Here is a 15705-nt window from a genome sequence, read left to right as displayed (position 1 = left end):
TGTCATCACCCCGATATCACGAGCGTATTTTAATGTTTTCTTGGGATGGTTCTTGTCAGTAATTTGTAGGAGATATCGATGTGCATCCACCACATCTTGTTGAGAAAGAGATGGAATGTATTGTCCTTGCAAACGATATAGTGCTTTAATAGAAGCAACTACACCTAAAGCCCAACACGTAGCTAGTAGAATTATGAAAAAATTAGAAAATTAACCACCCAAAAGAAAAAGAAAAATAACTTCTCAGTCACCTTTTAGGTAAAATAAAAATCAACCCACGTTCTGTTTTTGTTTTTGGATTTATACCCGATCAACATATATTTCGCGATGAAAACATTATATAATGTGTATCACAATATATGAAAATATGTGTACATATATATATTAGTTATTATGGAAATATTTGATTCATGGCGTTTACACAATATTGAAGATATATGTATACATATAAATATATATGTATCTAGATACTTATTAAGTATGTATATTATGAGACTTTATTTAGTGTGATTTAAAATTCTTATCACAATATACATATTAAGTATGTATATACATGCATATTAAGTATGTATATATTAGTTATTATAAGAATACTTGATTTGCAGCGCTAACACAATATTGAAGATATGTGTATACATATAAATATATATGTATCTACATACATATTAAGTATGTGCATTATGAAATTTTATTTAATATAATTTAACATTCTTATCACAACATACTTTTCTTGTAATAAAATTTCTTTCATAGCAATAAAATTTGTCACAACATACAAAATTTCTTGTAGTGTTAACCCTTTATTAATTATGGAGACAACAAGTTAAATTTAGATTTGCTCAATCAAAAAGGGTGTAGCGCCGTAATGCACGTTTTGGATCAGTAACTAAGAGATTATAAGTTTAATATCCAGATTGAACTATTCATGTTCCTTTTATTAAATATTTAGGATTTTATTTCATTTAATTAGGCTCATGAACATTCCTTACGTTGGTGATTTTACCATTCCTTTACTTTCTCTGAATTTCACCCCTTGGAATAAATTTTTTATTCGTCCCTGTGTCAAAGTGAAATTGGACACATACCAACTCTTTGAATATTATCGGGTGCCCAAAGCAGCTCTATTGTAGATTCTGATCCATGAGGAATTGGTACTTAAATCAATCTTTATAAATTATATATGATGACATAAAATTGTAATAAGAGCAGGATAAAATCATTAGATTGTCTCAAAATATATAACCTAGAGACGGCTTATTACAACTAAGAAACCAAATGGCAGTTTTTACATGTCCTTTATGAAGATAAATCGGAGGCTCTGGGAGTTCAGCTCGAGATCACTGCTATATCGCTTCACCTGCGATGCGAAATTCATCACTTTCCAGTTACAGTCATATATATCACATTGCTTCATTGTTTTCGGACCAGCGCACTGATATTTTGGATCCCCGCATAAGTCAACTTAATCTATAATAATAATAATAATAATAATATTAGGCATTTGTCGCAGGTCTAAAGCATCCTATAGAGATATCTATAATTATTGTCGTCTTTTTTTTTCCTGATATTTATTAATATTAATGAAATAATCTTCGTATGAGTATGCAATTTTCAACCTGATTTAGGGTCAAATTTTTATCGATTAAACTCTTCTGATCAAAGAATATATAAATTAACGTTGCCTCATCAAAACCATGTGAACCGAAACATACCTCCAAAGGGAGAATCCTAGGACCAATCAACTCGTCGCCTTTCCCCAATCTTCATGGCTTTTCCCCTTTCATAGAAAAATTGCAGAAAACTCCTACAGGCACGCCTAACTCGTTAATGAATTACAATCACGTCACCAGGCATTGGATCGTGTGTGCGGATCGTGTGTGCGGTCCATTTCACTTTCCTCTTCTAACGACAAAGTAATTATAACGGGAGCCTCGTGTGCGGTACCTTAATGGCACAGTACGTATAAATTTCATGTCATACTCTATCTAACATCTCGGAAAGATTCAAGAACCTAGTAGTGCAACCTTATCTCAAATTACCTGCCTGGGTCCTGACTATATATAATTTAACAATTTAATCTAACAACCTAATCCGTGGGAATATTAAAAGGAGCTATCATCTCATGGAAAGTGCAATGTGATAGACATTTTGGCGTTGACTGGATTAGACAAATGGATTGTTAAATAAGATTCCAAAGTTCTTTTTGCTTTCTTTCTTTTTTTTTTTTTGATTCCTGCTATTTAAAAGTATAATTTGACCCGACTAATTCGGTTGAGTCGGGATCAGCTCACTAATGGGTAAAACTCTCACAGCGTTGATTTTTTGTATTCACAAGTACTCGAATTTGAGACGTTGCTTAAGCGGAATAAGCGTCGAACCCCTTGAACTAATTCACGTTGATTTTTTTCTTTTTATTTTTCCTTAAAATAAATTCACGTATAATCGGATGGAAACTCACAACCAGTTGTGACGTGCCACGTCATGGCTGTAGCTAAGCATAAAAAAATAAGATCGTTAATTTTTATTTGGTCAAATGAACCATAAAGCTAAGGGGGAAGGGAGAAAATGAGGTAAAAGAGGCATACGACGTTCGGTCCACATGAGATTCCTTTTTCTCAGTTTAAAGGTCCCCTTATAATCCTTTTCTTTGGGGCGGAACTAAATTAAAGGTCACGTCCTTTTCAATTCACCTCATCTAGATATGAAAGGACATCGAGTTTATCGTCTTTTGGCTAATCGCACTCCATGAAAGAGTTTAGATGTCGGAAACTATAGAATAAACTGTTGTTTGATTCTGCTCATTCCATCATTTCATGATCATATATAGATAATTTCTGAGATAATCGAACGGGCCAGTGATAGAAGTGGGAAAGAGGCAAGTCCATTGTTTTCATAAGAGAGGGGCATGCATCTGATTGAAAACACACCTCTTTGAAGATAAAGAACTGTTGGGGTTAGGGATGTACTCAACCAAACAATAACGCAGCGATTAATCTTCCTCCCCTTCTAGTGTAATCGAGATAGGAACTAATCAAATCAACCAACAAGCAGTAAAGTAAAACAACACCAAGAATTTTACGTGGAAAACCCCAATGTGGGGAAAAACCACGGGACCAACTCCGAATCAACGATCCACTATGAAGGTTATACAATGTCTTTCATCAAGGGTAAACCCTTGGATCACCAAACTCAAGAGAAACACTCTCTTGGATCACCCAAATACTAAATTCGTCACCCACACCGGGTGGTTCACAAAATCAGCTGAAACAGCACCTACAGAGCTCGAATAGAAATTCTGACCGTTCAGAAGTTAGCCCCACGTGTTGTGAAGCTGCTGTCAAAATTTCGTCCCAATCGGAGTTCGTTTGATGTCCCGATCGAGGTTTGATCTCCAGCTGCGCGCTGCCCCTGTTGAGCAGAATTCTCCTCTGCTCTTCCTCTGTTCTGCTGTGCTGTTCTGCTGCTTGCAGCTCCTCTGCCGCTGCTGTCTACCTTCTGCTGCTACTGCAGTCTGCTGCTGCTTTTATACCTCAGCTGATTTGCTGAAGAATAAACCCTAACAAAAATGGGTTCTTGGGCCTATTAAAGCCCGATAAAAGCCCAATACAATTTGAGCCCAACTTCCTCCAAATTGGAGGGATACCCAACAAACTCCCCCTCCCGACTATTTGGAGGCTTCAAGCATACCGGTTATACTTCGGCAAACATGAAGTTTCTCCCTAGCGAGAGGTTTTGTCATCATATCAGCTCCATTCTCATTAGTGTGTACTTTGTCTAGCTTCACCAGCTTAGACTCCAACACATCTCTAATCCAATGAAACTTGATATCGATATGCTTCGACCTCGAATGGAAAGTGGGATTCTTGCAAAGATGAATGGCGCTTTGACTATCACAGTGTAGAACATACCTTTCTTGCTTCAAGCTCAACTCCTGCAAAAACTTTTGCAACCACAACATCTCCTTGCAACCTTCGGTCACCGCAATGTATTCGGCTTCCGTTGTAGACAAAGCGATGCACTTTTGAAGCCTTGACTGCCATGAGATAGCTCCCCTGCAAAAGTCATCAAGTATCCCGAAGTGGATTTCCGGGAATCAATATCTCCTGCCATATCCGCATCCGTATAGCCCACTAACTCCGGCTTACCAGTGCCAAAGTGTAAACACACCTTGGATGTTCCTCTGAGATACCTCAGAATCCACTTAACTGCATTCCAATGCTCTTTCCCCGGATTGGAGAGAAAACGACTAACCACACCAACAGAATGAGCGATATCTGGTCTTGTACAGACCATGGCATACATTAAACTTCCTACAGCTGATGAGTAAGGAACTTTCTTCATCTCTTCTTTCTCCTTCTCACTTGTAGGACATTGCTTCGAGCTAAGTTTGAAATGAGAAGCAAGTGGTGATGAAACTGGTTTAGCATTACCCATGTTGAACCGATCCAAAATCTTCTCGATGTACTTCTCTTGAGAAAGCCAAAGTTTTCCACTTGATCTGTCACGAGAAATATGCATCCCAAGGATCTGCTTTGCCGGTCCCAAATCCTTCATGGCAAAGGACTTGTTGAGCTCCTTCTTCAACTCTATAATCTTGCTCATATCATGACCACAAGTAGCATATCATCCACATATAACAGTAAAATGATAAAATCACCATTCGAGAATTGTTTCACGAACACACAATGATCTGAAGTTGTCCGTGTGTAGCCATGGCTCAACATGAAAGAGTCAAACTTTTTGTACCACTGCCGAGGTGCTTGCTTAAGCCCATACAAGCTCTTTCTCAGCCTGCACACCAAATGCTCCTTACCTTTAACTCGGAATCCTTCAGGCTGCTCCATATATATTTCTTCCTCCAAGTCACCATGCAGGAAAGCTGTTTTTACATCGAGCTGCTCGATCTCCAAGTTCAGACTAGCTGCCAGTGCGAGAAACAACTCGGATCGATGACATCTTGACAACGGGCGAGAAGATCTCCTCGAAGTCAACTCCTTTCTTCTGGTTGAAACCTTTCACTACCAGTCGAGCTTTGTATCGAGGTCGCGAGTTCTCTGTCTTCAACCTGTAGACCCATTTGTTCTTCAATGCTCTCTTACCTTGCGGTAGCTTCACTAGGTCATACGTGTGATTTTCAGACAAGGAGTTCATCTCCTCATTCATCGCCTTCAACCAGTGCTCCTTGTACTCATGTGCCACAGCTTCATCATAGCACTCAGGTTCTCCCCCGTCAGTCAGTAGCACATATTCATGAGGCGGATATCTTGTAGATGATCGTCTTATTCTATCAGATTGTCTAGGTAGATCTGCAGGCCCTAACTGTAACTGCGAGCCTGTATCATCCGTAGTCACATCATCATCTACCTGAGGAAGTCGTGGTTTCTTCATACTCACCAGGTACCTCTTCCATTGGATGCTCTACATCAACCGGTACAGGAATAGAGATCTCGTGAGGATTGCCTACACTGGCCTTCTCTAACTTTTGCAAATCCTCGATTGTCTGGTCCTCAAAGAAGACAACATCCCTGCTCCTGATGATCTTCTTGCTATCAGGGTCCCAAAGCCTGTACCCGAACTCTTCATGTGCATAACCCAAGAAGATGCACTGTTTTGCCTTGGCATCAAGTTTTGATCTTTCATCTCGAGGAATGTGAACAGATGCCCTGCACCCGAATACTCTGAGATGCTTGTATGATACTTTCTTGCCGGTCCACACCTGCTGGGGTACATCTCCATCAAGTGCAACTGACGGTGTAAGATTAATAAGATCAACCGCTGACCTCATTGCCTCGCCCCAGAAAGGCTTAGACAGTTTCGCTTGAGAAAGCATACAACGAACTCTCTCAACAATTGTGCGGTTCATCCTCTCTGCAAGCCCGTTCTGTTGTGGTGTCTTCGGTACCGTCTTCTCAAGTTTGATACCGTGAGTCCTGCAATAGTTCTCGAAAGGACCCCTATACTCACCACCATTATCAGCTCTGACACATTTCAGTTCATGCCTGTTTCTCTTTCCACTGCTACATGGAAGTTCTTGAAAATCTCAGTCACCTGATCTTTAGTTCTCATAGGGTAAGCCCAAACTTTCCTGGTGTGATCATCTATAAATGTCACAAAATAGAGAGCACCACCAAGAGATCTATCCGACATAAAACAAACATCTGTATGCACAAGATCAAGTATATGATGGCATCTAGAGGGACGACTTCTAACAAAAGAAACTCTCCTCTGCTTACCAGCTAAACAGTGATCACAAGTGCTCAAGTGCATACCTTTAACGGGCAAAGACTGCTTTCTAGCAAGAATTTGAATACCTTTCTCGCTGATATGTCCAAGTCTCCTATGCCATAGCTCGATAGGATAATCCTCAACAACATTAACCTGACCGGAATTGTGTCTGGCACGCAGCCTGTAGAGAGTGTCGGTCTTCTGACCCCGTGCCACAATCAACGAACCCTTGGAGAGCTTCCATCTCCCATTGCTAAATTCGTTACTGTAGCCTTCATCATTAAGCTGACCCGTCGAGATTAGGTTAAGGCGAATTTCTGGAACATGCCTCACCTTCTTCAGAAGCAACTTGCAGCCAAGCTCGGTCTCTAGACAGACATCACCAATACCGACAATCTTGCATGATTGTCCATTCCCCATTCTCACATAACCATAGTCCCCGGTAGTGTAAGATGAAAAGAAATCCCGATGAGGAGTGACATGAAACGAGGCACCTGTATCTGCAACCCAGGTAGAGTCCTGACATGTGAAATTCACATAAGCTTCATCACAAATGATGTAGGTCTCTCCATCACATGCCACTGCTGTAGTGCCTTCTTCCTTCTTGCTCTCACCGTTGCCATTCTGATTTTTCTTCAGAGCTCTACACTCCCTTTTGTAGTGTCCCTCTTTCCACAGTGATAGCAAGTGACCACTTTCCTCGTCTTCGACTTTGATCTGCCCCTCGATTTGCCACGTGAGTTACTATGCTTGGAAGAGAAATTTCTGCTTTGACTTCTCCCCCGTTGTTCAGTAACCAAAGCTTCAGACTGAATGGAAATCCCGTGCCTTTCCTTCTAGTCTCCTCATTAAATAAACTGTCTGTCACCGTAGCCAACGATAGCTTCCCGTTTGGCGCAGAATTGCTTAATGCAACCACAAGTGTGTCCCAATTATCCGGTAGAGTCCCTAAAAGTAGACAGCCTGCAACTCATCGGGTAATATTATCTCCAGGTTCGTCAACTGGTTAATAATATCCTGGAAATTACTCATGTGCGCAGCCATATCACCTCCATCCTGGAAACGAAGATGAACCAGCTTCTTCACGAGGAATGCCTTATTTTGTGGTGTCTTCCTCGCATAGAGATTTGTCAATTTATCCCACAAAGCTTTCGCATTTGTCTCCTGAGCAACATGATGATAAATACTATTGTCTATCCACTGCCGAATCAAACCAATAGTCTTCCGATTGTGCGTTCCCAAGCCTTGTCATCCTTATCTTTGGGTTTCGCGGAATCCCCTTCAATAGGATCGTACAAATCCCTGCAAAATAGAAGATCCTCCATCCGAGACTTCCATATAGAGTAGTTGGTTGCATTCAACTTGAACATAGATCCTGTAGACTCCTCCATCTCGAAAACACCAAAAAACTCAAACTTCTCTAACCCGAAGCTCTGATACCACTTGTTGGGGTTAGGGATGTACTCAACCAAACAATAACGCAGCGATTAATCTTCCTCCCCTCTAGTGTAATCGAGATAGGAACTAATCAAATCAACCAACAAGCAGTAAAGTAAAACAACACCAAGAATTTTACGTGGAAAACCCCAATGTGGGGAAAAACCACGGGACCAACTCCGAATCAACGATCCACTATGAGGTTATACAATGTCTTTCATCAAGGGAAACCCTTGGATCACCAAACTCAAGAGAAACACTCTCTTGGATCACCCAAATACTAAATTCGTCACCCACACCGGGTGGTTCACAAAATCAGCTGAAACAGCACCTACAGAGCTCGAATAGAAATTCTGACCGTTCAGAAGTTAGCCCCACGTGTTGTGAAGCTGCTGTCAAAATTTCGTCCCAATCGGAGTTCGTTTGATGTCCCGATCGAGGTTTGATCTCCAGCTGCGCGCTGCCCCTTTGAGCAGAATTCTTCTCTGCTCTTCCTCTTTCTGCTGTGCTGTTCTGCTCTGCTTGCAGCTCCTCTGCCGCTCTGTCTACCTTCTGCTGCTACTGCAGTCTGTGCTGCTTTTATACCTCAGCTGATTTGCTGAAGAATAAACCCTAACAAAAATGGGTTCTTGGGCCTATTAAAGCCCGATAAAAGCCCAATACAATTTGAGCCCAACTTCCTCTAAATTGGAGGGATACCCAACAAGAACCTTCAATAGAAATTGCCGAAACACCCATTCATTAATAAAAATATCAAAAGAAAGGGCTCATGTCTATCAGCTGGTCGTTATAAGCCTGCCCTTAACCATTCAACCCCAACTACGTATCTTCTTCTTCTTCTTCTTCTTTATCATCGTCTGTCTTCTGCTTAATCTTCTTCTTCTCCATTGTACTTTTCTTCGGAGAGCAAAAATGGGGAGGGAATGGAGAGGAACGGGTGTTGCTGAAGATGCATGGACCGGTGTGATAGTTTCGGTCTTATGGGCAGCTCTGCTCTCCCTTGCTCTCGTGGTGGCTGTGATATTGAGCTGTGCAGACGGGGTGTCCAAAGACAAAGCCTCTGCATGTGCTCACACCGACACTTACGGGACTGCCTGTGCAGCAGGCTGTGGCGGATGAGCTCTTCCCTCTTGCTGGCTAGCTTGTCAGCCCGGCAGCAACAGATTTGCAATCCCTTCGTGAATTTCTTACTCTTTGTAAGGATATACCTTACTCAGTGTCTTACTTTGTTTTAGTCATGGTTTGAAGAAAGAATTCGTTCTATTTCACCCACCCCCCCCCCCCCCCCCCCCCCCCCCCCCCCCCCCCTCCTCTTGTGATACAATGTAATTCAAGGTAGATTAGAGATCAGATATGATGCAAATGCAAAAGAACTCTCTGTTCATTCGCACACTTCACTGACGTATGCGTACAAACCATGCGAACTACCAAACCGGAAGCCCAAAGCACAAAATCCAACATTCCCCCGAGACACCACGGTGCGGTTTTGACATAACATGAGATGGTACACTTATCTTCAATTCAACAACACAATTATTACTTAATCATTACTTTATCTTAACTATTAATTACTTTTTAACACTTTTTTATCATAATTCAACAACACAATTATTACTTAATTATTATTTTATCACAACTATTCATTACTTTTTCGTACTTTTTCTCATAATTCAACAATACAATTATTACAAACTAATTAAAACAAAAACTCAACTCAACTCTACTCTAAATCCAAACACATTCTAGATCTCTTGTTTGAGCTTTCAGGTTATGGTTACTGTACATTACATGTCCTGTCCTGCTCTGTTTCAGCTTAAGCTGCTAGATTCAATCCATCTCAACAGTACAAGTAAAAAAATTATTCGAGTCCAGCACTGATAATGTATATAAGTTATGTCAATGAAATGTTTAGACAAGCCCATTCCTTTTGATCATTTTATTCGAGTCCACGGCTCTTTCTTAACTCGGTGGAGGAAATATCCATGCGAAAAGCCTCAGCTGGTATCGGAACAAACATGTCCTTTAATGCGTCTGGAATCTCAAAATCTTCAAGACCCTGCAAATGGTAACAGACCAAAGCTTAAGCCAAAGTTTTATATACAAGATAGCCCATACATCCTTGAAGCATATATCTGTGCGTTTGTCAAAATATATAAGCTTGACATACCTTGAAGACACCATCCACATTACGGCCTCCCACGAGAAAAGTGCATCCAGTGCTCTTGCATCCAGCAAGTATCTCCACCATCTTACTGTAACTCCCTTCGTAGTACCTGGGCTGCCAAATTGACAACACCAAGAGTATTGATACTATGTCACTTTTCTTTTTTCTTTTTCTTTTTTTCATATCGACTCAAGCACAAGCTGCATGAGAGGAATAATATAATACATACGTTGATAAGCCTTGCCACAGTGTCTGCACCAATCACGAAAGCACTGCCCGGAAACAGTTCTGCTTTCTTATAAAAGTAAGGCTGATTAGATATGATTACTGTTTTCCCTGCAATTCAAGGAAAGAAAAAAAGACAGATGAGAGGAAAAGCAAAAAGGAACAACGAAAAAGAAGGGAGATGCTGATGAACTCATGCTCTTGACAACCCCTTTCAAACCCAGAACCTCATTTCCCCATATCACTGTAATACAAGAAGTTCTCGACAGGGTGAGTCTATAATTACCCAGATTACTATCTACATATGCACCCACTGTATCTGATAAATAGATTGAATTACAGCAACAAAGGATGGCTGCAGGCAGATATGATGCCAGCCATTCAGCCTCAAAGGCAGCAGCATTCAGAGCAAATGGTTACAATCTCTGAAAAGGTGCTTGAGGCATAGTTTCCACCTCTTTCACATATGAGTAACTAGCTTGAAGTGGATTATGACCCTGATTACTAGGAGAGAGAGATTTTTCTTTGAATGAACCCGGGCTTTTGAAGTGAAATTATATTAACCGATGAAAGGTAGGGGGGAGAGAACATTGACCCATGAAGCAATATATGTCGGACTTATCAATTAAGCTTTTACTTTTGATTTTACAACTCAGACAAGCTGTTTGCTGAGCCATCATAAACAAGAACTACGAGCATCCAGAATACAACAAATTAGACCAGAACTGTTTATTGAGCCATCAGAAACATGATATCACAAAAACAGAATAGGCAAGAGTGATTATGCCACAACTTAGAGCAGCAGCCCCTACGCTTCTACTAAAATATATTAGTCAATATGACAAAAGGGGGGAAAACGATCAAAATCTGTGAAACTTTACCAACTTTTTCGAATTGCTTGACGCGTTCTTTTACTTGTTCCACCGACAATGGAGGTTTGTCAGCATTGACAGCTGAAACTTCAAAGCAGGGATAGCCATTGCTGCAGATGCTGCATTCAGATTAAGTGATGAGCCAACATCATGTATAATGAAAATCCTTAATTAAATCCATAGCATTCATAACTCTCACAAAAAACTATTTCACCTTCCTCCTAGATGTCCGTTTCATTGTTTTGGAATATAAAATATGAATTGTTTCGGTCCAAGGAAATGAGAAGGTGCAAACCAGCATGCATATACCAAAGAGAACTATAATGTACAATGTACAATGAGATTCATTGCCGTAATAGAGTACCAATCATGTCAGAAATGCATCTATTCATTTCAAGATAAAAAACACAACTAAAATAATTAACCAGATCCATCAATTCTTGAAAGACCATCTGACATACAAAAAGCATCAGATCATACCTTGCAGCAACTTCCAACAACTTCAGATGACCATCGTGTAAAGGATTGAATGAACCAGGCAATATGAGTTTTCTGTCAGCTTCGGATACATGTGATTCTATAAAAGCAAGACAACCTCTGGTAAGGACCAAGATCAAGTGTCACATAAATGGAACCTAAAATAATGGACAATACCCTTGGAGAATGGATAAAGCTTGTAGCATATTTTCCCATCGATTAACTGCTCTAGTTCTTCATCTTCATTGAACCTTTCTTCAGATTCTTCAAACATATCAGATTCGGTTAATTTTGAAGCAAATGCCACAGGAACTTTGCATGCACTTGCAATTGCCTGATTGCAGAAAAGCAACAAGGCAAATTCAATAGTATGATAGAGAGGTATGGGAAAAGAGCTGATTCTATCAAAAAGTTCTTTAAGTATTCCATCAAGCAAGTCAGCAAAGTAGATACTTCTCCTTTTTTCTTTAGTGGGGGGGTAAAAGTGTAGATGCAAGTCGATATAAAATGTGTATGTATTTATACAGTCCTTTAGATACAGAGAAGGACTGACCAATCAGAATGAAGTTGCCAACTTCTGTAAATGAGAGAATTATGTTGCAAAAACTTGCAAACCTATTGTTCATCATTAATTACAGGTAAAAACATCATGACAACTTTTTATGATCGGTGAACATATATCACTTGCCTTGAGTAAGACCTGGCTTGAGACCTCATCTTCTTGCTCCCTAGTACGCACTCCCTGTATTTTATTCTATTCAGAATATCATCAAGGATTATGAGGAAATCAGCAAACTTGAAACCAAGTAATTCTAACATTACCTTTGATAAAGTAACAGTAGACACCCGAAGTCGACCAGATGTTCTTGTTGAGACATAAAACCTACAATTGGACACTGAATATATCAAAATTTCTAAGACGGCAGTTGTCAAAATGCAAGGAATGACAGATTACGACAAACAAATTCTAAAATTGAAGATTGCTATCAACCAGAAAATTGAACACCACATAGCAATTTACTATATCAGTCACCAAAAGCTGAAGAAACCAAATGATCCATTTAAAAATTTTGGAAAATAAATGGGAAGACTTAACAAGGAAAAGTTAGACCACATAGATGCAAGTAAAAAATCAACCCTCAATCATAATCCTTCTCGTGCAATTAGAATATTAGTGTACCAAAAACGGAAAAGAAAAAGAAGAAGAATCGATTTCTCAGAAATGCCAAATGTTTTAGTTAGTTCCATATTCTCTAAATATGAAGAAAAGCGATACATGCTAAAGTTTTAGATGATTTTAAGATCCACAAATGAGTTCAAAACCGTATTTGATGTCCAAAGGCGAACTTAGAAATCTGACTGGAGTTGAACATAAGTACAATACATATGACAAAGTAAATAGAAAACTCAGTATATACCTGTGGTCCCCATGCTTCGGCTGCGGACTGGCCAATGCACCTGTGAAACCTACTCCAAGGACAGGAGAATCTACGAGAAGCAGGAATAGATAAGAAGCATGTCGATTGGTTAGCTTAGTAGACAGGAAGGGCATATGACTGCACACTGAGTAAGCTTCATCATCAACTCATCAAGTACTGAAGAGGCAGCAACTAGATAAGTATCGCTTATTCGAGCAATAGTGAGAGAGGATTGCAGAAGCCGAATAACCAACTGCTACAAGTTTGCCATTATTATGAACAAATTGACAGAGCTTGTTTTCATCCACTTGAGCCATATGGGAGCAAGAAGCTCTAGCTGAAGTAGCAATAGCTTTTCAAATTCCAGTTTTATGATTGACCTTACATTTCTGTTGCTATGGCAATGCTTTGCACAAACGAGCACAAGAACTACATTGCCGCAATAATTACAGAAACCTTCTCAAAGACTGATATGAATCCAATCAATCAATTAATATACCTAATTGGGAAAGCTTGAGAGCGCGATTATAAGCAAGCAGAGCCATTTCTTCAGCAGTTTTCCTGCTACAAAATTGGCTTGGCACCTGCAACATCATAATCATATGACTCTCCAGTATAAGTCAAACGCTAGTCAAACTCATCCAATGGCACTGCAAATGGGAAATTCGAATTGATTCTCAGAGTGTTCGATGACGATGATGATTAGATAACGGTATAAATCAAACGCTAATCAATGTTGGAACTGATTGTCAGAGTGGTCGACTCCATGACGATGATTGGATAATGGTACCTTGCCGAGTAACTGAATCGCGGACATTCTGGAGTAAGGAACCACGGCTTCGAGAACAGTGTTGGAAGCTCCAGGAACTGAGAGTAACCACCCGATCGCCTGAATTTTGAATTCAATTGAACGCATGGTGCGTGAGTATTCGACACAGAATACAGCGCGGCACATCCATAATGGCGCATGGGAGGAGGAGAGATGAACCTGAGAGGCGCCGCCGGCGAGGTATAGAACGACCTGAGTAGGGCCGGAATGGATGGCCTTTACCAGAGCTCGAATCGAAGGTTCCATCATGTTCTTCTCATCGGCCTCGGCGGTGGTGGTAGCGGCGGCAGCGGCGGCAGCGGCCTCCTCCGGTCCTTGTCCCTCCATGGACGACGTCGTTTCCTTTTGGCGGCCTCCGAAGTCGCGTTGCGTGATAAATTCGTTATCATGACGTAAATATTCATTAATTGATCTAACTGTCAATGCCAAAGTCAAATTATAATTTCAGTAGCCTACTACCCGTGCGATGCACGGAGTTGTGATATGCTCAATTTATACTAAAGTATTTTAAAAGAGGAATATTATAATTGAAGAATTGCTCTTTGTTAAATTCCTATTCCGGTAATTTTAATAAAAAAATTTAAAATTGTATAAGTAATAAAATTAATGTATGGAAAACACGATTTGATAAATTAATTTAAATCTTTTACCAAGTGAATTTTTTTTATGAACATCCAATACTTTCAATTGAAAATCAGACATATTCGCATAACTAATCCGATAATTATATAGATTATCTAATCTAATTTTTTAAAAGTATCACAAATATATAAATAAATATACATAATAAACATTATGAAATTAACTTCTTTGTATCAATGTTTACATTTTAATGATACTTATAGAAATTTAATTCATAGATACCTACTTGAAATTATATTGAAAATTACAATCAATATTCAAATAATCTTTCATATATAAATTTCCTATGAAAATTATTAATTTTTAAAATTTTCTATAGGAAAAATAAAGGGAAAATTAATAAATTATAACATATATGAATTTCTCCATTTTTCTTTTTTTCTCTCGAGCTCTTGATTATATCTTATTGATGTAAAAACTATGTATATAGTTAAATTGCTGTAATATTATTAAGAGCAAAAAACTACATATAACGTCTCTCTAAAATATTTTAGAACATCATTATGTAGCAAAACTTGTATATATTTGGTGAGTCAAAATTTCAAGACTTTTCTTATTGCGAATCATTTTGTAATAATAAAATTTAAATTGATTGACTTTCTATAGAACATAAACTTAATCATTTACATTTTATTATATTTGATGCATAATTAATTTACCAGTTCTACTTTACCTTATGTATTATAGATTATATATTTTCATCCAAAGAAATATATAATTTATTAATCAGAAAATTTATCTAATTCATTTGGGTTTCTCTGTTCTCTTCTTTGTCTACCTCCCCCCCCCCTCCCCCACCAACAACAAACCCCTCCCTTTGTATACTTCTTGCGCACAATCCTTTTTCTATTTCGACTAGAGTAATGGGCTCCTGCCATGCACTGATAAAAGGACTTTAGGACAAGTTTTCATTATTTTCTTAATAAAGCTACAAATTGTAAAAAATGACACTAAACTATTATATACAATACGAATGTTGATTTCAAGATAAAAATTAATTGTAAGTCAAGAGTGTTAAAAAAATATTGGATATATATACTAATGACCAAAATATAATTAACATTCCCTATTAGTTAAATATAAAATGATTTTATATTGAAGAATTTTTCATTTTATGAATCTTATAGAAGAAAAAAGAATTATTCATTCACAAAAAAAGCGTTATTTATATTCACTTTATTTTGTATCAAAACACTCATATGTATATTTAATGTGGATCAATGAGCGTCATTTTAAGAACTAAAATGACCATGCATAATACATACATAGTTCAACGAAAATCTTAGAAATGAAATAATTTTGAACAAAAATGACTAATTTCCATATTTTTACACTAAATAATCTATAAAAACTTGCAAAAATATTTTTTATATTTTTAAATGACAAACTTTCATTTTTTTTAAATTATAATTTGTA

General features: G+C 38.6%; 1 protein-coding gene across 1 annotated transcript; it reads right to left on the bottom strand.

The window, feature by feature from the left end:
• Positions 1-9358: 9358 nt before the first annotated feature.
• On the bottom strand, positions 9359-14036 carry LOC116209851. Its single transcript, XM_031543581.1, has 12 exons — positions 13807-14036; positions 13609-13707; positions 13318-13402; positions 12819-12888; positions 12223-12283; positions 12089-12142; positions 11578-11734; positions 11404-11500; positions 10933-11042; positions 10056-10162; positions 9830-9940; positions 9359-9718 (listed from the first exon to the last, which is right to left on the bottom strand). Exons 1-12 carry the CDS (start codon positions 13972-13974, stop codon positions 9599-9601), a joined length of 1239 nt encoding a protein of 412 aa, XP_031399441.1. The 5' UTR covers positions 13975-14036; the 3' UTR covers positions 9359-9598.
• Between the last annotated feature and the right edge of the window lie 1669 nt (positions 14037-15705).

This window comes from Punica granatum, chromosome 6 (assembly GCF_007655135.1).
Source record: "Punica granatum isolate Tunisia-2019 chromosome 6, ASM765513v2, whole genome shotgun sequence".
Lineage (NCBI taxonomy): Eukaryota > Viridiplantae > Streptophyta > Magnoliopsida > Myrtales > Lythraceae > Punica > Punica granatum.
Note: the sequence above shows the minus strand (reverse complement) of the source record. Positions and strands in the feature narration are given on the sequence as shown.